Source organism: Enoplosus armatus, chromosome 4 (genome assembly GCF_043641665.1).
Source record: "Enoplosus armatus isolate fEnoArm2 chromosome 4, fEnoArm2.hap1, whole genome shotgun sequence".
Taxonomy (NCBI): domain Eukaryota; kingdom Metazoa; phylum Chordata; class Actinopteri; order Centrarchiformes; family Enoplosidae; genus Enoplosus; species Enoplosus armatus.
Window position 1 is genome coordinate 530965 of NC_092183.1, and position 21536 is coordinate 552500.

The 21536-nt window shown below is 47.1% G+C and overlaps 2 protein-coding genes across 2 annotated transcripts in view; both read right to left on the reverse strand.

The window, feature by feature from the left end:
• Positions 1-462: 462 nt before the first annotated feature.
• ddx31 (DEAD (Asp-Glu-Ala-Asp) box polypeptide 31) lies at positions 463-17468 on the reverse strand. Its single transcript, XM_070904232.1, has 21 exons — positions 17457-17468; positions 16417-16535; positions 15724-15870; positions 15274-15419; positions 15016-15091; positions 14642-14685; positions 13775-13845; positions 13491-13600; positions 11294-11335; positions 10706-10770; positions 10034-10153; positions 9546-9652; positions 8886-9115; positions 8639-8791; positions 8476-8535; positions 8245-8295; positions 7901-8040; positions 7669-7753; positions 3336-3447; positions 2951-3227; positions 463-1319 (listed from the first exon to the last, which is right to left on the reverse strand). The coding sequence occupies exons 2-21, from the start codon at positions 16525-16527 to the stop codon at positions 1193-1195; spliced, it is 2274 nt and encodes a 757-aa protein (XP_070760333.1). The 5' UTR covers positions 16528-16535; positions 17457-17468; the 3' UTR covers positions 463-1192.
• Positions 17469-20553: 3085 nt separating this feature from the next.
• ak8 (adenylate kinase 8) overlaps positions 20554-21536 on the reverse strand; it is a 17463-nt gene continuing 16480 nt past the window's right edge. The window contains exons 14-15 of the mRNA XM_070904747.1: positions 21332-21461; positions 20554-21163 (exon numbers count right to left, since the gene is read on the reverse strand). Of these exons, the coding sequence (XP_070760848.1) occupies positions 21080-21163; positions 21332-21461 (214 nt within the window). The 3' untranslated portion in view covers positions 20554-21079. The remainder of the gene's footprint in view (positions 21164-21331; positions 21462-21536) is intronic.

Here is a 21536-nt window from a genome sequence, read left to right on the forward strand (position 1 = left end):
TTGTGGGGGACTCGTTTTTGCACTAGTCACGGTCTCAGGAGTGTTTGGACTCGGATTCGGACTCAGTTCTGATCGATGAATGACAAACGATTCATCGATTATCAGAATTGTTGGCGTTGGATTGTCGTTTCATCCAATCAGACGGCTGAACATTTAATTCAGAATCAGACATTTACAGAACGATTAGCTGATGAAATATTAATCAGTGGCTGAAATATTAATGCTGTTAAAAGGCAGCGATTACACACCGGAGCACACTGAATACTTCTGAGTGCTGCAGACAGCAGAAACACTGAAGCAGGCTTTTATTTCTCCACTTTAGTTTTAAATAGTTTTATTTTCATTTATTCATTTGTGTTTATTTTTAGATTTTTGTGTTTTGGCTGCTTCCATCAATATAAATAATAAATATTCTAGAAACACCAACTGAAGGTAAATATACAGATGGACCTGCTGGACAGCTTCACTTTAATATCTGATTTAATGTCAGAATCTGGATTTCAGATCACTTCTGTGTCCACAAGAGAGAAGACAAACGCTTGATTTGTTCTGTTCATGTCCACCTGCAGCTGCAGTATTACTGCAGTATTACTACAACAAAGAAAAATACATCTTTTTACTGCTTCATGGAAGACATCCAGCTGTAGAAATATCGAAATATCACATGAACACCTGGATCACATTACTCTTGACATTGTGACAGATGAACTCTAAAAACACACCGTGAGTCGGTTTAAACTGAAGTCTCTGCAGCTTCACCAACGTAGAAGTAAAAGTCAAGTCCTCTTTGAAAAAGAGACCAATCAGAGGGCAGACTGAGTTCATGTCAGGTCAGCGCTGCAGCCTCTAAAGGTTTCAAGAAGAAAAGAAGATTCATGAAAAAGTATTTTGACTGTATTCAAGAAAACATTCAGATGACAGCCAATGAGCTGACAGCACAAACGTTAGCTTACAGCTAGCTGTAAGGTTAGCTGTAAGCTAACCGTCAGGTCAGGCTGTCCCGTCCTGACTTTGGGCCTCTAAAGGTCGTCTCATGTTCTGTTTGAACAGTCAGACTTTTCCAGGAGTTTTCCAGGAGTTTTCCAGGACTTGCATCCTGTAAATGAGTCAGTCAGCTCCGTGTTTGATCTCTGATTTGATGTTGTGTCTTTCTAACAGTGAGGCGTCATCAGGCAGCTGTTGCACCTCCTCATTACTCCTCCTCCTCTCCTGACGTCTTCTTCTTCTTCTTCTTCTTCTTCTTCTTGGCGTCTCCTCCCTCTAACCCGCTGGAGAACTCAGAGCGAGACAGACTGACCTCCCTCTGGCCAGGAGAGAACCTGAGGAGGAGAAAATAATCACAATTCAGTCAAATCTTCAAAACTAACAGCTGAAACACGTCATGCTCCTCATGTCCAGAACTGCTGACCGTCTGTGGACACCGAGACTGAAGGAGAGAAGTCGACTACGACTCCCAGGATGCATTTCACTAACAAACAGCCAATCACAGAGCTTCACATTAACAGTGAGGTTAAATCATCAGGAGAGCTTCTGTGTTCATGACGTTTGACACAAAATGGTGGCTCGTTGTTTTAACTGGTGGAGCTAATTCTCCAGTCGCTGCCATTAAACCACCACAGAAGAAGAAGAGGACGCGACGAGATGACGTCATTAAAGAGCTCCAGTGGAAGCTCAGACGATGGAGAACCGTGTGGAGAACATGATGGAGAACCGTGTGGAGAACATGATGGAAATATGACGTCTGTGTTGTGATGAAGGTCACAGCCTCCTCATCGCTGTTTCCAGCTCTTCACTTTCAGTCACAGCTTCAGTTATTCATCGAGTCAGTTTCTGGTTTCCTCCTCTAACAACTTTACACAAATTGAAAACGTGAAATGTGAAATATGAAAGTGTGTGTGTGTGTGTGTGTGTGTGTGTGTGTGTGAGACCTCAGCAGCACTGACTGATCAATAACTCTTCTTCACAGCTCCTCCTGCTGGTCAGAACATGAAACTACAGTCTGACTCTGTTTAAAGATTTACTACAGTTATTATTATTAGTCGTAATTATGTTATTATTAAAGTTGTTATTGTTATTATTAATAATATTTCAGTTATTATTACAGCTGCAACTACTATTATCAGTCACATTTCCATTATTATAATTACAGATGCTATGGCTACTGCTGCTATACATCTCTGTCTTTCTGTCTCTCTGTCTGTCTGTCTCTCTCCACAGTGCTTCTCATGGTGGGACCTGTTGGTCTCTGTAATAACATTATAGACCGGCTCTATCTGTAAAGTGTCATGAGACGACTTTTGTTCGCTATATAAATAAAACTGAATTGAATTGAAAGATTGATGTCTTCAGTAGGAACCAATGGGCTGAGAGCTGAGAGCCACAGACAGGAAGTGAGAGGGACTGACAGGTTGATGGTTTGAGTCTGAACATGAGATCTGATGACTGGAATAAATAACAACGGCAGACTGACGTCCTGAAGAATATATTTAACCAATTTTATCAGTTCATGAGAGGGACCTGAACGCACCATTACAGCACCCAAAGGATTGTGGGATACTGAGGAGGTGGGACACAGACACACACCTGTAATTATGTCTCTACTGACCACTAACAGTGTGTGTGTGTGTGTGTGTGTGGTCAGACCGTGTCCAGACAAGCCCGCTGTGAGGAGCAGCTGTTAACACACACACACACACACTAACACTAACACAGTAAACATGATCTGTGACTGAAGGGAGCAGTGGCTTTAATTATGTATAGGAGTGTGTGTGTGTGTGTTACTGTCAGTCATCTCAGCAGGGTGTGTGTGTTAATGAGCAGAGACAGACAAACGTGTCAGACACACACACACAGAGCAGAGTGTGTGTGTGTGTGTTGATTGTAAAACAGGACTCTTTCAGATGCGTCCATCACGGCTCGGCTGAAGAGGACCGACCCTTTAAAGACTTACCTCTTTCCTCCCGGTCTGCCCTGTCCTGCAGTTATACCGCTGGCCGTCTTGTTCTGGTTCTTGACCGGACTCCTGGCCTGGTTCTTGTTGTGGTTCCTGTACTTGCTGTGGTTCCTGGCTCCGGGGCCCGAGGGGCCCGTGACGGCGCTCAGGTGCTGCGGAGCGTCTCTGAGGCCAAAGCTCTTGGCGGTGTGTCCCAGGTGGAGCGAGCGGATGTGGAAGATGTGTTTGAGGTTAGCGGGGTAGGTGGTGTACGCTCGCAGGAAGGACTGTAGCGCTGGTGACATCACAGTGACATCACAGGAACACACGTCAACCAACAGGAACTCACGGGATGACATCACAACCAATGATTGCTCACAAACCCACACGAAGCGTCACACACCTTTCTTAGCGGTCTGAACTGACTCAGAGTCTGAGTGAACCAGGTCTTCAAACTCCGTCTGCAGGACCGTCGCTCTCTCTCGGGTCTCCTGCTCCAGAGCTTTGGACGAACTCTGAGAGAGAGAGAGAGAGACAGACAGACAGGAAGAGAGAGAGAGACAGACAGACAGACAGGAAGAGAGAGAGAGACAGACAGGAAGAGAGAGAGAGAGAGACAGACAGACAGGAAGAGAGAGAGAGACAGACAGACAGATAGACAGGAAGAGAGAGAGAGAGAGAGAGAGAGACAGACAGACAGACAGACAGGAAGAGAGAGAGAGAGAGAGAGACAGACAGACAGACAGACAGACAGGAAGAGAGAGAGAGAGAGAGAGAGACAGGAAGAGAGAGAGAGAGAGAGAGACAGGAAGGCAGAGAGAGAGAGACAGGAAGAGAGAGAGAGACAGGCAGAGAGAGAAAGAGACAGGAAGACAGAGAGAGAGACAGGAAGAGAGAGAGAGAGAGACAGGAAGAGAGAGAGAGAGAGAGAGACAGGAAGAGAGAGAGGAAGAGAGAGAGAGAGAGAGAGAGAGACAGGAAGAGAGAGAGAGACAGGCAGAGAGAGAAAGAGACAGGAAGACAGAGAGAGAGACAGGAAGAGAGAGAGAGAGAGACAGGAAGAGAGAGAGAGAGAGAGACAGGAAGAGAGAGAGAGAGAGAGAGACAGGAAGAGAGAGAGAGAGAGAGACAGGAAGAGAAAGAGAGACAGGCAGAGAGAGAAAAAGACAGGAAGACAGAGAGAGAGAGACAGGAAGAGAGAGAGAGAGACAGGAAGAGAGAGAGAGAGACAGGAAGGCAGAGAGAGAGAGACAGGAAGAGAGAGAGAGAGAGAGACAGGAAGAGAGAGAAAGAGACAGGAAGACAGAGAGAGAGAGAGACAGGAAGGCAGAGAGAGAGACAAGAAGAGAGAGAGAGACAGGCAGACAGAGAGAGGGAGACAGGCAGAGAGAGAGAGAGAGACAAGCAGAGAGAGAGAGAGAGGCAGAGAGAGAGAGATAAGCAGAGAGAGAGAGAGAGACAGGAAGAGAGAGAGAGAGACAGGCAGAGAGAGAGAGAGACAGGCAGGCAGAGAGAGAGCGAGAGAGGCAGAGAGAGAGAGAGAGACAGGAAGAGAGAGAGAGAGACAGGCAGAGAGAGAGAGAGAGAGACAGGAAGAGAGAGAGAGAGACAGGCAGAGAGAGAGAGACAGGCAGGCAGAGAGAGAGCGACAGGCAGGCAGAGAGAGAGAGAGAGAGACAGGAATTGGAGTGTTGGAAATTCAGCTTCTTTCTTTCGACTAATCTGGACTAACACAAATGACATGAGCAGGTTAGTCCAGACCTGCAGGCAGCATGATTTCAGTCCAGACCTGCAGGCAGCATGATTTCAGGGTGAGGAAACAAACTGAAGTGTTTGAGGTGAAGATAGAAAGACTACATTATCAGTCTGACATCGCGCTTTATTATTAAGATAATAATAAAGTGCCCCCCCGAGATCTACTTAACCAATTTACCGGAGGTTAAGTATTCTTCATGCGGCCCCTCAGTTCACCCTCTGTCTGACAGCCGTCTAACCTCCTGTCTCTTCAAGGCTTTCCTCTGATTGGCCGGCTCCCTGGGCAGGGGGACGCCTCTGAGCCCTGAGCACAGCGCGCCGCTTCATACTGAGCCGCTGTGGCCGACTGCAGGACAGCAACAGTAACTTAGATAAGCTCTTTCTGTGAGACACTGAACAACCTGAGCGGCAGTAAAGAGCCGTCCTGAGCAGAGCAGCAACTCAGACAGACTGAGGGGGGGCCGTGCTGTCACTGCTGTGCCCTGAGCAGATGACCATCCCTGAGGCTTATTACGTCTCACGGAAGTGAGACTCGAAAAGCGAAGGGAGCGTTCAGAGCAGTCTGCAGACTGAGCTTTCGGCTCACAGGGATTACTTTTACATACGCTTTCCTCATTATTTGGCAACTTCGGTAACGTTTAATAGGAATATCCAACATTGAAACACTATGCATATGACAGAAAATAAGGAAAAGCATAATAGGTCCTCTTCAACTATAAATACACTGTTTTTATTGACATTTGACTCCTCTAATAACTTTTGACTGCTTTTTGTTGGTTTCATGGTGAATAAAATGCAGATTTTCAGTATTAACCAAAATCTAAATGTGATTAAATGATTATCTCATTAGCATCATTTATTATCTATTATCTATTATCATAGCATTATCTAGTTCAAATGGGTCCTACAACACCAAGAGACGATCAGAGAAAAGACCAGGACCGGACTGAGACTAAGGCAGTAAACCCTCTGATGTCCAGCTGATCAGACAGAGGATGTTGAGCTGAAGTGTTTATTTCAGTTTCTATGAAACAGACTTCATGTTCAACAGATGTTTAAACAAAGGTCTTCACCGATGAGTGTGATGGTGTCAAAGAGTCAGCTGCTCAGATCTCTCCTGACAGTCTGTGAGTCGGCGTCAAACATCAGATCATCACAGAGGTCCAACATGTTTGAATCAGAGACGTCAGAAACTAGAACCTGAACCTGCAGATGTTTCCTGTTTCAACCTGCTGCAGGAGTCACATCAGGTTTCTTTAGAAACGCTTCAATGAAACTGTCTGAAGTGATCCTTCACAAACACGTCCCCCTGCTGGTTTTACCGTCACTACAAGTCTTTGTATTCAGAGTCTTTGTTGGAGCTCTTCAGTCTGACACCGTCATGTTTGGGTCTTTATAAAGAAAAAGAAACAAGTGTTTAAAAAATGATTCTTATCACCGTCAGAGAAACAGCAGGTGGTTTCACCGTCTGAGTCTCAGCTGCCTGTTGGTTCAGAACAGATTCATGGAGACTCTCCAGACTGAGCAGAGCCCTGGAATCCACTGCAGTCCCCGTGTACCCAGTACACCAAAAAACCCTGAAAATCCCTTAAACACAACTAGAACCTCCAAATACACCTCTGATATAACCCGAGGGACAATTCAAACCCTCACAAAGACCCCTGGAACAAATTCAAAAGCTCTTAGAACACCGGAAAGGACCTGGAACCCTTTAAAGATCCCTATGCCCCACTCGAAATCCATTAGAACACCCCAAAATATCTCTGGATCGCTCTAAAAGACTCCTGGAACCCACTTCAGAATCAGAATCAGAAATACTTTATTGATCCCCGGGGGGAAATTGTACAGTGCACTTAAATACCCTATGAATGCCCGGATGGATCCCTGGCACCAACACAAAGGTCCCAGACACCTCTTTACACACTTGAAGGAACCCTTGAACCTCTTTAAAGATCCATGGACACCACTCAAAGGTTCACAAAGGTTCCTGAAATCCCCTGAAGGACCCTTAAAACACATCAACCATCCCTGGAATCCTCTTAAAGAGTCCTGGAAAGGCCTCACGGACCACTGGAACTCCATCAAAAATCATAGAAACTCATTCAAAAGGCAGCTGGAACCTCCAAATATACAGAGACTGAAGAATCCTTACAACCTCAACAAAAACCCTCATAGTCGCCCAAAAGACTCCACGAAACATCTCAAATCCTTTTAGATCTACTAGTACCACCAGCAGTTTGTCTAGTATTGAAAACTGTGGTTTTATGAATACCAGATCATGATCTACCAAAGTCTTACTGATAAATGATTTAATTCTTCTGGACATGATGATTTATGTGAAACATAGCTGAAACCAAACCACCAACTACACCACCTCCCAGGGTGGAGGTGTTGCCTAATTCTCTAAGTCTGATTTCAACTAGCCTACTCCTCCTCCTCCTCTACTCTTCTCTGTGCTGGAACATCGGCCGTCCTGGGACCTGTCCCTCCTGGTTGTCGGTCCTCCTCCTGTCTTTGATCTGGATCTTTGTCCTCCAGGAGATTCAGCCTCTCCCTGTCCCTCTCTCTCTCCTAGTTAGCATGTTATCATGTCTGTCTCTGTGTGAATCTGTTGTCCTCCTCTGTGTTTGAGAGTCTGCCAGGTCTCTGTGGTAGAGAGGAGGTGGTCTGACTCAGATACTTCTTAGTGGGCGACACCTGAACCTGCTCAGCTGTCCCCCTGGATCGACAGTTTGTCATCTGTAGTTGTATAATCAATGATTTTCTGTTGTGAATCTTTTCTGACTCGACATCTACTTCCTGTCTGTCCGTCCTGAGAGGGTTTGGTTGGGGAGTTTTTCTTCATCTGAATTGAAGGTCTGAGGACAGAGGGTCTGAGGACAGAGGGGTCTGAGGACAGAGGGTCTGAGGACAGAGGGGGTTGTCTGCTGTACAGACTATGATGTTGGCTTTATAAATAAAGTGACTTGAAGGTGTCCTACCTTGCTGTGGTATTTGCCCCGTCCCTTGTAAGTGTCGTCCTTCATCAGACTGGACAGGATGTCCTGCAGCTTCATCTCTGATAGGCTGAAACACAACAACAGCCCCACAGTCAAAACCAGGAAGTGGGCCAACAGAAATATTGTATTAGTACCATCAGTAGTACCATCGGTGTGGTACTACATTATGCTGCAATGGTACTGAGATTGGTACTGAGATTGTCAGTCAACAGACCTGATGTTGTGATTGGCCAGCTCGGTGATGAAGGCAGTCTCAGCGGGCGTGAGGAAGATGAGGCTGTTTCCTCTTCCTCCAATACGAGCCGTCCGACCGACACGATGAACGTACTCTGCAGCCGCTGCGGGGGGAGTGTACTGAAACACAAAGTGATGTCACACAGCAGCAAAAACCACACCCACAGAGAATCCAGGGCTTTGATTGGCTGGAGGGCTGGAGACTCGAATACAAAGAAAAACGACACAAAACTCCTTTTCCAAAATGTTGCTTTATTACTGTGAAATCTGAGAGGGAAAATCTCTTCATATTAAAGGGTCACCTCTGCTGTAGCTGTTACATACCTGTATGATCCAGGTGACCTGAGGAAGGTCCAGACCTCTGGCTGCGACGTCCTGAAACACGCGTTTTATAACAGAAATATAACACAGGTAACATGCTGTGTCACACATGTTGTATATGCTGCATAGGGAACTCTAGATGTTCTGTATTTGTTTTGGGTGGCTGTGAGGGGGGGCTCGATCAGACCTGAGGCCGTAAACACAGACAGCATGGTGTAAAACAGGGACACTGACCGTACACAGCAGGACTCCAGACTGAGACACTGAAAACTGCTGGAAGACCTCCGAGCGCTCCTGGACGAGAAAACAAACACACGCAGGCGGACTGTCAGCTGATCGCGTAAATACTCCACCAGCGAGCGCCGAGGAGCAGGAAACCAGCAGATGGCAGTATTACCTCCTGCTTCATGTTGCCATGGAGACGCAGAAAGCTGATCCGAGGCTTCTGATTGGTCGAGGGCCCAGAGAGGACGGAGGTGAAGAGAGAGTGGAGGAACTCGACGGCCTCGCAACTCGAGACGAAGACGATGAGTTTGTTGTTCTGAGAAAACTGAACAACAACGACGACGACATCTGGTCAGCGTCTGCTGAGAGCTTCTGTTGTGTACATAAATATAGATATTTATTTATTTTTTATTGCTTACCTTGCATTTGTCCAGTATGAAAGCAGCGAGGCAGACCAGTCTGATCTTACTGGGAACCACCACCACAAACTGCTTCAAAGCCTCTGGCACAGCAAAGCTCTCTGATTGGTTGGCTGTGCTGGGGTCAGAGGTCACAGTAGAGCTGGTGGTGATGAGATCAGAGGAGGCGGGGCCAGACACGTGGATGTTGACTGGGTCATTGAGACAAACATCTGCTAACCGAGTCACACCTGAAACACAGCGGGACGTTGTGCTGGTTACTCCGTCTCCCTGCTGAACACCAGACCAGGTGATGCTGACACAGGTGAGAGGGAAGACTGCTCCAGAGGTTTTCAAACTGTGAGGTGTCTCCCCAGGGAGAAGGAGGGAGGGACGTGATGCAAAGATAGTGTGTGAGGTGAAAGAGACAGGTGACTGCGGCAGCTTCTCACAGCTGATGTGTCCTCACACTCTGAATCAGAGGCAACAGACGCTGCAGAACTGCAGACAGGAGCTGCATGAGACCATGTGACTAAATGTAAACAGTTATCTGAACTTTGTTTGGGGGGGGGGGGGGTCAACAGTGAGAGTTTGAAAATCCCAAATTTAACAAAAACACAAAAGTAGGAGAAAAGAGTCGAAATAAAGAAAACTAAGACGCATCAGTTTGTGTGTATTTACCATGAGTCAGTGTAGCAGACAGCAGGACGTTCTGTCTGCTCGGGCCTGTAGAGTTCAGACTGTTTAATATGACCGTCAGATCCTTCTCAAAGCCCAGGTCCAAGGTCCTGAACACACACACACACACACACACACACACACACACACACACACACACACACACACACACACACACACACACACACCATCAAAATATTGTGAATAAACTGAGTGCAGAAATCTTTTTTACCAGATGCTCAAAAGTTGTCTCGTCATGTCGTCAACTTACTGCTGCTAAAACTACAACATCTCCTTTTAACATTTCTGATTCTGCACATGTTCAATAAACAACTTGCTTGATGAGACGTTTCCTTTCATTTTCAGAACAGAAAAACATTGTGTGGATCTGTAACTTCACATCTGAAAGAACACAACACTACGCTCACACTATTACTGTTGAAATACAGAAAACAACGTGAACGTCCTGCAGTTAGAAACACGTGAGTTACCGGTCGGCCTCGTCCAGGATCAGCCAGCGAACAGCACTGAAGGCGATGCTCAGGGTATTTTTGATGTGATCCACCAGACGTCCCGGAGTTGAAACCAGGATGTTGATGCCTTTACGTAACCTGAAGGGAGACGTCGGTCAGTCCAGCAGAGAGCTCGACAGCAAGACTTCGCCTGCTGATCTCGTAATGTCACTGACTAACGAAGTACTACGACTCTTTACAGTTTATTGACTCCAGCGCCCCCCTCAGGACAAACTTTATATCTTTAATAAGAGCAGATTAATCAGGTTGTGGCTATAATGGACTCCGTAGCCTGTAGGGGGCGCTAGAGGAACTTTCCCAGCTGTGAGCAGAGATTCATTTGTGTTTTGGGACAATATAATCTTTACAACCTCTTCCAGGGCCCCTGGAAAGTCATCAAGAACCTCAGGAACTTCAACAAGGACCCCTAAAACTTCTTCAAGGAATCCTGGAACATCCTCAAGCACTTCCTGAATTATTCCTTGAATCCTTCTCAAGGCCAATTAGAAGTTCCTCATGGACTCATTGAACCTTCTCAAGGTACCAATAACCTCATCAAGGATTCTTGAAACCTGCTCAAGACCTGCGAGCAGCACAGGAAAAGAAGGCAGAAGAAGAAGACGCAGCAGCAGGTGAGTACAGGTGCTGTACCTGGCCTTCTCTGCTTTCCTCTTCTCTCCTCCCATCAGGACACCTGGGACGATCCAGGTAAACGGCTGCAGAGAGCGCGAGAGAGAGAGAGAAAGAGCACACCTGAATCAGCTGTTGTTTTCAACACTTCCTGCAGCTCCTTCACAGTAAAAGCCTTCCTGAACCGTTTCTGGTTTTAACTGTTAAGCAGCTAGAGACCATCCCTCGTTACTGATGCTATTAGAGCTGAAATGATTAGTTGATTAATCGATCAAAAGAAACTTAATCAGCAACTATTTAGATAATAAAAGAATAAACTAATTAGATAACAATTGTCCTTAATGTCATTTTTCAAGACAAAACACGTCGCCTGAAGACTACACCTGACGATGTCACCTTTAGTGAGGAGAGTTTGTTACAGAGGGAGTAGAGAATCAGCCACAGGCTTATGATGAAGGCCATGAAATGTGGCTGAAAGCTCTGGAGCCGGTGATGAGGATCGTTTGTCAAGTTCACGGTTTCTTTCAGACTTTGGAGGAGGAATAAATCCACTGATCCTTCAACGACCAGAGAAACATGAACAGCTGAGATCTGATGTTTATTTATTACCTTCAGAAGCTTCTGGAAGGTCTGAAACGTCTGCTGGGCGAGCTGATGGACAGGCAGACAGGCAGAGAGACAGACAAGGACAGAGAGACAGACAGGCAGAGAGAGAGAGAGAGACAGACAGGCAGGCAGAGAGACAGACAAGGACAGAGAGACAGACAGGCAGAGAGAGAGAGAGAGACAGACAGACAGGCAGAGAGACAGACAAGGACAGAGAGACAGACAGGCAGAGAGAGAGAGAGAGAGAGAGAGAGACAGACAGGCAGAGAGACAGACAAGGACAGAGAGACAGACAGGCAGAGAGAGAGAGAGAGAGAGAGAGAGACAGACAGGCAGAGAGAGAGAGAGAGAGAGACAGACAGGCAGAGAGACAGACAAGGACAGAGAGACAGACAGGCAGAGAGAGAGAGAGAGAGAGAGAGAGAGAGAGAGAGAGAGAGAGAGAGAGACAGACAGACAGACAGGCAGAGAGACAGACAAGGACAGAGAGACAGACAGGCAGAGAGAGAGAGAGAGAGAGACAGACAGGCAGAGAGACAGACAAGGACAGAGAGACAGACAGGCAGAGAGAGAGAGAGACAGACAGGCAGAGAGACAGACAAGGACAGAGAGACAGACAAGGACAGAGAGAGAGAGAGAGAGAGAGAGGCAGACAGACAGGCAGAGAGAGAGAGAGAGAGAGACAGACAGGCAGAGAGACAGACAAGGACAGAGAGACAGACAGGCAGAGAGAGAGAGAGAGAGAGAGAGAGAGAGACAGACAGGCAGAGAGACAGACAAGGACAGAGAGACAGACAGGCAGAGAGAGAGAGAGAGAGAGAGAGAGACAGACAGGCAGAGAGACAGACAAGGACAGAGAGACAGACAAGGACAGAGAGAGAGAGAGAGAGAGAGAGAGACAGACAGACAGGCAGAGAGACAGACAAGGACAGAGAGACAGACAGGCAGAGAGAGAGAGAGAGAGAGAGAGAGAGAGAGAGAGAGACAGACAGACAGGCAGAGAGACAGACAAGGACAGAGAGACAGACAGGCAGAGAGAGAGAGAGAGAGAGAGAGAGAGAGACAGACAGGCAGAGAGACAGACAAGGACAGAGAGACAGACAGGCAGAGAGAGAGAGAGAGAGAGACAGACAGGCAGAGAGACAGACAAGGACAGAGAGACAGACAAGGACAGAGAGAGAGAGAGAGAGAGAGAGAGGCAGACAGACAGGCAGAGAGAGAGAGAGAGAGAGACAGACAGGCAGAGAGACAGACAAGGACAGAGAGACAGACAGGCAGAGAGAGAGAGAGAGAGAGAGACAGACAGGCAGAGAGACAGACAAGGACAGAGAGACAGACAGGCAGAGAGAGAGAGAGAGAGAGAGAGAGAGACAGACAGGCAGAGAGACAGACAAGGACAGAGAGACAGACAAGGACAGAGAGAGAGAGAGAGAGAGAGAGAGACAGACAGACAGGCAGAGAGACAGACAAGGACAGAGAGACAGACAGGCAGAGAGAGAGAGAGAGAGAGAGAGAGAGAGAGAGAGAGAGAGACAGACAGACAGACAGACAGGCAGAGAGACAGACAAGGACAGAGAGACAGACAGGCAGAGAGAGAGAGAGAGAGAGACAGACAGGCAGAGAGACAGACAAGGACAGAGAGACAGACAGGCAGAGAGAGAGAGAGAGAGACAGACAGGCAGACAGGCAGAGAGACCGGCAGGCAGAGAGAGACCGGCAGGCAGAGAGACAGACAAGGACAGAGGGACAGACAAGGACAGAGGGACAGACAGGCAGAGAGGGAGAGTGACAGGCAGAGAGAGAGACAGACAGACAGGCAGAGAGAGGGAGAGAGACAGACAGACAGACAGGCAGAGAAAGGGAGAGAGACAGGCAGAGAGAGAGACAGACAGACAGGCAGAGAGAGGGAGAGAGACAGGCAGAGAGAGGGAGAGAGACAGGCAGAGAGAGGGAGAGAGACAGGCAGAGAGAGAGACAGTTAGCGAATCATGTGGTGAAACTTATAAATCAGTTTTTCGCTTCATCTTCATCATCTCATGTCACTGTTCAGACAGAGCTGGAGATGGTTAGCTTAGCTTAGCATAAAGACTGGAAACAGGGGGAAACAGCTAGCCTGGCTGATCAACATGCCAGCTTCCTGGTCTGTAGCACGAAGGCAGCAGGAAACAGATGGAGTGAAACCGGTTTAGTCAGACCGAACCTCTCTGGTCGGGACGATGACGACAGCCAGAGGACCGTCGGACCTGCTGACCTTCGGCCGGACCGCCTGGAGACTCTGAACCACAGGGACGGCGTAGGACAGAGTCTTACCTGTAGAGACACATTCAACCATCACTGACTGCTTGTCTTTCAATACAGGACTCCATCAACCAGAGGGTCCAGGTCTCTGTCCCGCAGCACATGAACATGTAGCTAACGTCAGTCCACAGAGACGCGTTGCAGTCAGACGGCAGGTAAAGAAGAAGTATTTCAAATGTGTGTCACCTGATCCGGTCTGAGAGCGAACTACAGCGTCCCGTCCTGACAGGAGAGCTGGAACAGTCTGCTTCTGAACACTGAACACACACACACACACACACACGGAGAGAGAGAGAGAGAGAGAGAGAGAGAGAGAGACACACACACACACACACACACACACGGAGAGAGAGAGAGAGAGAGAGAGACACACACACACACACGGAGAGAGAGAGAGAGAGAGAGAGAGAGAGAGAGAGAGAGAGAGAGAGAGAGAGAGACACACACACACACACACACACACGGAGAGAGAGAGAGAGAGAGAGACACACACACACACACACGGAGAGAGAGAGAGAGACACACACACACACACACACACAGAGAGAGAGAGAGACACACACACACACACACACGGAGAGAGAGAGAGAGAGAGACACACACACACACACACACACAGAGAGAGAGAGACACACACACACACACACACACAGAGAGAGAGAGAGACACACACACACACACACACACGGAGAGAGAGAGAGAGAGAGAGAGAGAGAGAGAGAGAGAGAGAGACACACACACACACACACACACACACGCACAGAGACACACACACACACACACGCACAGAGACACACACACACACACACACACACACACACACACGGAGAGAGAGAGAGAGACACACACACGGAGAGAGAGAGAGAGACACACACACACACGGAGAAAGAGACACACACACACACACACACACACACACACACACACGCACAGAGACACACACACGGAAGTGTATCAGTATAACTGCATATATAACTCATGTTGTGAGGACAAAATGAGGTGTGTGTGTGTGTGTGTGTGTGTGTGTGTGTGTGTGTGTGTGTGTGACGTCACCTGGTCACCATGGAAACATTTAGGACTTTGTTCAGTGTTGCCACCTGGTGGACAGAAACCAGCCAATCAGAAGACAGAACAATGATCATATATCATGTTAGGCCAGCGGCATGTGCGAGTGTGAGTGTGTGTGTGTGTGCGTGTATGTGACAGTGTGTGTGACAGTGTGTGTGACAGTGTGAGTGACAGTGTGAGTGACAGTGTGAGTGACAGTGTGAGTGTGAGTGTGAGTGTGTGTGTGTGTGTGTGTGTGTGTGTGTGTGTGTGTGTGTGCGTGTATGTGACAGTGTGTGTGACAGTGTGAGTGACAGTGTGAGTGACAGTGTGAGTGTGTATGTGTGTGTGTGAGAGTGTGTGTGTGTGTGTGTGTGTACCAGGTGTGGGTGCAGGTCCAGGTCTGAAAATGAGTCACTGGTGAAAACCTTCTCCTTTAACTGAGAGACCACAGGTCTTAAGGGGGGAGGAGGGGAGGAGAGAGGAAAGAAAGGAACATGATTAGTGACTGATTAAATATCTGATCAATAACCATCAGAATCGATCAATAATATCTGAGAAACTGAAAGGATGACTCTGATGACCCAATCAGAATCAGAGGGGGGTGTGTCCAGCCAATCCGAGGAGGAGCTGAGTACCTGTGGATCTCTGGGATCTCTGGGTTGTGTTTGAACAGGGAGGAGGTCTTGATGCTGCTCCTTCCTGTTTCCTTCCCTCCATCCTTCTCCTTCTTCTCCTTCTTCTTCAGTGGTGCCCTCCTGTCTGTCTGCTCAGTGGGTGGAGACTGGAAGAAGAAGAGTTAATTATGATCATTATTAGAATATAACAACAATATTTCAGAGGGCTTTCAGGACTGAGGTTTCTGATGACTCAGCAATAGTTGGATGTATCAGTGAGGGTGATGAGGAGGAGTACAGGGCTCATTTCTAACTGTGCACACCTGTAACTGTGTCATTTCCTCCTGGGGATCAATAAAGTATTTCTGATTCTGAATAATAATAAATGTTTCCTTCCGGTGACTCCCGCCAACAACTGCTGAACGATCCAGAAGGAACCTGACTGGTGCAACAGGTGTGAGCAGTGTTTACCTGAGCGTCTGCAGGAGGAGGAGCTTCAGCCGCCTCCTGCTCCTCCTCCTCTGCTGTGTCACTGAGCCGCAGTCTCCTCTGTTTGAAGGAGCCTCTCTTCTCCTCTGAGGAGGCGCTGCGCCTCCTCTTCTCTGCTTGCTGCTTCTTCTGGAGGTCAAACAGAAACAAACTGAACTCAGATCAGCTGAAACTGAACTGTGTAACATGATCGGGGGATCATCATCATCAGAATACACGCTCCTCTTAAACTCAAGGACCTGCTGGATTAGGCTGGATCACCCAACAGGCCCCGGGGCCCCACAAGGCTCAGGTTGATTTGTTTCCACCACTAAAGCACAACATCACCGGAGTCCTGCAGTATGATCTATGGTCCCGTTGGGTCACGTGGCCCCGCGTCAAGATCTAGTTCTAAAACCTTCACTCTGTTTTAGACTGACATGCTGCAGGTTCCTGAGCTCCACACACCTTCATGTGTCAGTTTGAGTAAAATAAAGGGATCCAATCAGATGCTGCAGGATCCAAATATCTTTTGTTAACAGGATTAAAATCTCCACAACTGTTCTCAGACCTGTAATGCCGTATGTGTCCTGATTTCAGCTACAGCTCTTGTTTTTCTGTTTTCATTGTGTACCTGCGTCCATTAGATCCTTCAGGGAGAATAACGTCACAGTAAAGTCACAGTCTGATACTCACTGTGGCCCATCTCTGCTGAGCAGTCAAGGGTTTCCTCTTCCTGGACGGAGAAGAGGAGGAGAAACTGCTGCTGATGTTCACAAACAGCTGGTCCTCTCCTGATGACATCATCGAAACACCTGATCCACAGACAGACAGGTGAGAGCTGCACAACAACACACCAACACAGAGCAGCTCTTTAAATCGGATTATTTAAGTGGATTTAATGATCAGAACGATGACAGACTCAAGCCAAACCTCACTCAAAAAACTGCAAAGTCATTTGTCAACAAATAATGACTGTGCAGTTGTATATTTAGCATGTGTATTTATCCATTTTCACAGATTATTCTAATTGTTTTTGTATGTATGATGTCTTTTGCAGAGGAAAGTATCCAGCTTTTACTAACAACATGACAGAAGCTTTTAAACTATGATCCACTGCTGTAGTTAGACACCATTAGAGTATGCAGCAGTTTGAATCAGCACCACTTAGACCAATGCATTAACTGTATTAAGCATTAAGATGTGTTTTACGGGTGATGAAGTATAATAAAATAGAATAGATTATACAATTTTATCAAAACCACAGACATATGAATTATTTGACTTGTGCCGAACTAAAGAGTGACCCTCAGATGGGATCAGTATTTACTTGTATATTTTACTACATGTGTTCACTGTCTAACAAGGGAAGGGAACTTTAAACTGGAACGCTTGTGAATGGAGTCTGGCGTGGCGTACAGACGGCTCAGCGTCTGCTTCAGCTAGCCTGTTTAGCAGCGTTAGCTCTGACTTTAAACACTGTGTCGTAATAAGATTAATGATGTTAAAGATACAGAAATCAAGGTCAGATTCTCTCTCTCTCTCTCTCTCTCTCACACACACACACACACACACACACACACACACACACACACGTGTTTCTCTCTCTGTCTCTGTGTCTGTGTGTGCGTAGCTTAGACGCAGCTGCTAATGTTAGCCTCATGCTAACAGCAGCTTCACTTTGAACATGTGAAGAAAAACAGAAAATCAGAAAAATGAAAACTGCTCAAACTCACCGTGGAGCACTCTGATCACCAGCACGCGTGGAAACTCTTCCTGGTACGTAACGGAAGCCCCGCCTCCGTCACGGCTGATTTTGTGGACATGCGCAGTAACTTCACTTCTTATTGTGAGTTTTTCTGTTCACACGGTGACAGAAAATGTTTCCAACATTTCGGTTGTAACTTTAATGATTGTGAACAGATTCAGTTCTACTGTTGGTCAGCTGCTGTTTAATCATTTTATTATTATTATTATTATTATATATTAATTAAACTTAGTTGTGCTTCATGAACTCAGACAGCAGGTCTCTGATCATCACACTTCTGTGTTCGTGTTTTCTGCTTCAGAATAAAATGACCCACATTCAGACGGCAGCACCTGTTCTTCTTCTCTGGTTTTATGATTGATAGAACAGTTCTTGTCTCTGAGGGCGGGTGTCACTCTTTACTCTAGTACATGGACCATGGGTCAGTCAGACCTGGTTCAAAATGGACCAAAAGATCACCTAGACCTAGATCTACAAGGGACCCAAACAGACCCAGGCTGAAACCAGAACTGATGATAATTTGACCTGATCCAATAGGGACTCAGAAATCAAACCTGATCTGAATAGACCCAAGAATAACTACACCTGGTCCGAATAGTCCTGTGGGTAATTAGACTAGATCCAGATGAGATCTGAGCAGAGTCAAAGTGGATCCCAGACCCAGTCCAAATTGACAATAGACCAGAGACCTGATTAAGGACTCGACCAGATCCACTGAATATAATTTGGACCCGGCCTACTTCAGGTCCTGGCTTGGGTCTTTGTTTCTAGGAACCAAGTTGGCCTTGTGAAGACCTAGCCTATAATTACAGACCACACCAGCAGAGTCCATCTCTTTTAGTTGATGTTGGGATTTGGTGCCTTGCCCAGAGGCCTTTCTGCAGGAGACGGAGACAAACTGTCCATCATCACATCAGCAGCCGTCACGTCCCATTTCCTTCCTGCTCCGCTTCCTGTTGTCCACAGGAAGACTTAAAAATAGAGCTGTCAATCAAACAGTGAGCCCGGCACCGCTGGGACTCAAACCGGCGCTCAGGAGGATTAATTATAGTCATTTACCAAAATCAGCACTTTGAAACGTCTGTGTGATTGAGCGAGTTGTGAAAATGAGTTTTCAGTCATCGGCAGCTCGTCTGCGCCGCAGGACGAAGAGTTCTGAAGTAAACGAGATATTTTAACATGAAGGTTTGAAGTAAACGTCCTAAACTGTGATAACTGCTTTTAGATCAGAGGAGCTGCTGAGAGGGAAACATCAGCTGCTGTCAGTCAGAGACACGCTCATTAATAATAATACAACTGAAGATACTCCTGTCTGTCTGTCTGTCTGTCTGACTGTCTGTCTGACAGAGAAACATCAGCTGCTGTCAGTCAGAGACACGCTCATTAATAATAATACAACTGAAGATACTCCTGTCTGTTTGTCTGTCTGTCTGTCTGTCCGTCTGTCTCTCTGACTGCCTGTCTGTCTGTCTACCTGTCTGTCTCTCTGACTGCCTGTCTGTCTGCCTGTCTGTCTGACAGAGAAACATCAGCTGCTGTCAGTCAGAGACACGCTCATTAATAATAATACAACTGAAGATACTCCTGTCTGTTTGTCTGTCTCTCTGCCTGTCTGTCTGTCTGTCTGCCTGCCTGTCTGTCTCTCTGACTGCCTGTCTGTCTGTCTGCCTGTCTGTCTCTCTGACTGCCTGTCTGTCTGTCTGCCTGTCTGTCTCTCTGACTCTCTGTCTGACTGAGTGTCTGTCTGTCTCTCTGACTGTCTGCCTGTCTGTCTCTCTTACTGTCTGTCTGCCTGCCTGTCTGTCTCTCTGACTGTCTGTCTGCCTGTCTGTCTGTCTGTCTGCCTGTCTGTCTTTCTTACTGTCTGTCTCTCTGACTCTGTCTGTCTGTCTGTCTCTCTGACTGTCTGTCTGCCTGTCTTTCTTACTGTCTGTCTCTCTGACTCTGTCTGTCTGTCTGTCTCTCTGACTGTCTGTCTGCCTGTCTTTCTTACTGTCTGTCTGTCTGTCTCTCTCTCTGACTGTCTGTCTGTCTGTCTGCCTGTCTCTCTCTCTTACTGTCTGTCTGCCTGCCTGTCTGTCTCTCTGACTGTCTGTCTGCCTGTCTGTCTGTCTGTCTGCCTGTCTGTCTTTCTTACTGTCTGTCTCTCTGACTCTGTCTGTCTGTCTGTCTCTCTGACTGTCTGTCTGCCTGTCTTTCTTACTGTCTGTCTCTCTGACTGTCTGTCTGCCTGTCTTTCTTACTGTCTGTCTGTCTGTCTCTCTCTCTGACTGTCTGTCTGTCTGTCTGTCTGCCTGTCTCTCTCTCTGACTGTCTGCACCTCACAACACTGTCTGAAAGAGTTAACAAAGAAGAAACCTGACTTCCTGTTTACACAGCGACTCTGAAATTGACGTCTGTCATAAATGTTTCTGAATTATTTTTTAAATTAATTTTTGCGTTTGAAAAGGCTGAAAACAGCTGAACTCTGAGACGTCAACAGTTTCTAAAGATGAGGTTTGCCTGAGGCGACGTTCCTCCTGTCATATAACACACACACACTCATCTCGTGTGTGTGTGTGTGTGTGTGTGTGTGTGTGTGTGTGTGTGTGTGAGGGTCAGAGGTTCACTAACAGACTGCAGCTGCAGGTTTCTGATTGTCTTCTTCAGATCTGAAATACCGGACTGCAGACGAGAGTTGAGGACTTCATTACCCACAAGCCCTGTGTGGTGTTGTTATACCATCTTAATTGATGAATTGATTGATTGATTAGACACGGCAACAGCTCCTCCAAAAGCAGAAAGGAAGCTCAGCATTCAGTGTTAAACACACTGGACGTGTTGCGTTCACTGACCTCCTCCGGCTGCACGTTGGTGTTCATGTTAACCAGTGACAGTGAACACATCAGCCGTTCTCAGTGGTCTCTGTTTTAACCACAGCGTCCCTGATACACATGTTATATATAAACCAGTGAGTTACTGCTGTTTGTTGACACATCTGGACAGATGTTTGTCGGTGTAACAGCTGTTACCGACCAGGTGATCAAAACAAACACACAGGAGCAGCCATTTTCTGCTACGTTTTTTATTTATCTGACAGCTTTAGTTACTAGTTACTTACTGACTGCTTACTTCAATAAATACTTCCCCTGCCGCTGTGTGAAGGTGAAGATGAAGATGAAAGTGAAGATGAAGGTGTGGAGGAAGAATGTGTGGAGTCATGTCGGGTTCTGCTGCCTGGAGATTTAAAAACTGTCCATCGAGAGTCGCAGTGAGATGATGAAAACAGGAAGCTTTCATTTAGAAGAAGAGTGCAGCAGTTACTTCACTTCCTGTGTCTAGGTGGGTCCAGGAGTGTCCAGGTGAGTCCGGGTGAGTCCAGGAGTGTCCAGGTGTGTCCAGGTGAGTCCAGGTGAGTCCAGGAATGTCCAGGTGAGTCCAGGTGTGTCCAGGTGAGTCCAGGTGAGTCCAGGAGTGTCCAGGTGTGTCCAGGTGAGTCCAGGTGAGTCCAGGAATGTCCAGGTGTGTCCAGGTGTGTCCAGGAGTGTCCAGGAGTGTCCAGGTGTGTCCAGGTGAGTCCAGGTGTGTCCAGGAGTGTCCAGGTGTGTTCAGTCAGTCTGTCAGTCTGCTCTCCAGAGCCTCAAACACAGAGTGAAGATCCTGACCAGCAATATGAACTGCATCTGGATACACAGACTGTACACACACACACACAGTGCGGATGATGTCAGCAAACGTTAAACAAACAGGAGGAAATGGTGCATTTGTTGGGGACTATTTTCAACGGCGAATGAATCCACACTGGTATAGAAGTACAAGCGTATGTGTGTGTGTGTGTGTGTGTGTGTGTGTGTGTGTGTCTACCTGCAGGGCAGCAGTGTGTGTCCTGTACTGACTCAGACTGTGTGTTACAATGTGTGTGCTGTCCTCAGGTCTGATCGTCAGTCTGTTCTGGACCTCAGAGCTCGGGGCCGGACGAGTCACAGTGTGGAACCTGCAGAAATATATGTGTGTGTGTGTTATAATAACAATATCTTCATTTCTATGGCGCCATCAAACCGAAGAGCTT

Bases quoted from the DNA above. Each gene is read 5' to 3' on its own strand.
- ddx31 (XM_070904232.1), bottom strand. From the start codon at position 16,527: ATGATGTCATCAGGAGAGGACCAGCTGTTTGTGAACATCAGCAGCAGT. The intron at 15,092-15,273 runs GTACTCAGCTCC...TCCCCCCTTAAG, and splicing joins GAGATCCCAGAGATCCACAG to ACCTGTGGTCTCTCAGTTAA. The intron at 8,041-8,244 runs GTATGTAACAGC...TTTGTGTTTCAG, and splicing joins AGGTCACCTGGATCATACAG to TACACTCCCCCCGCAGCGGC.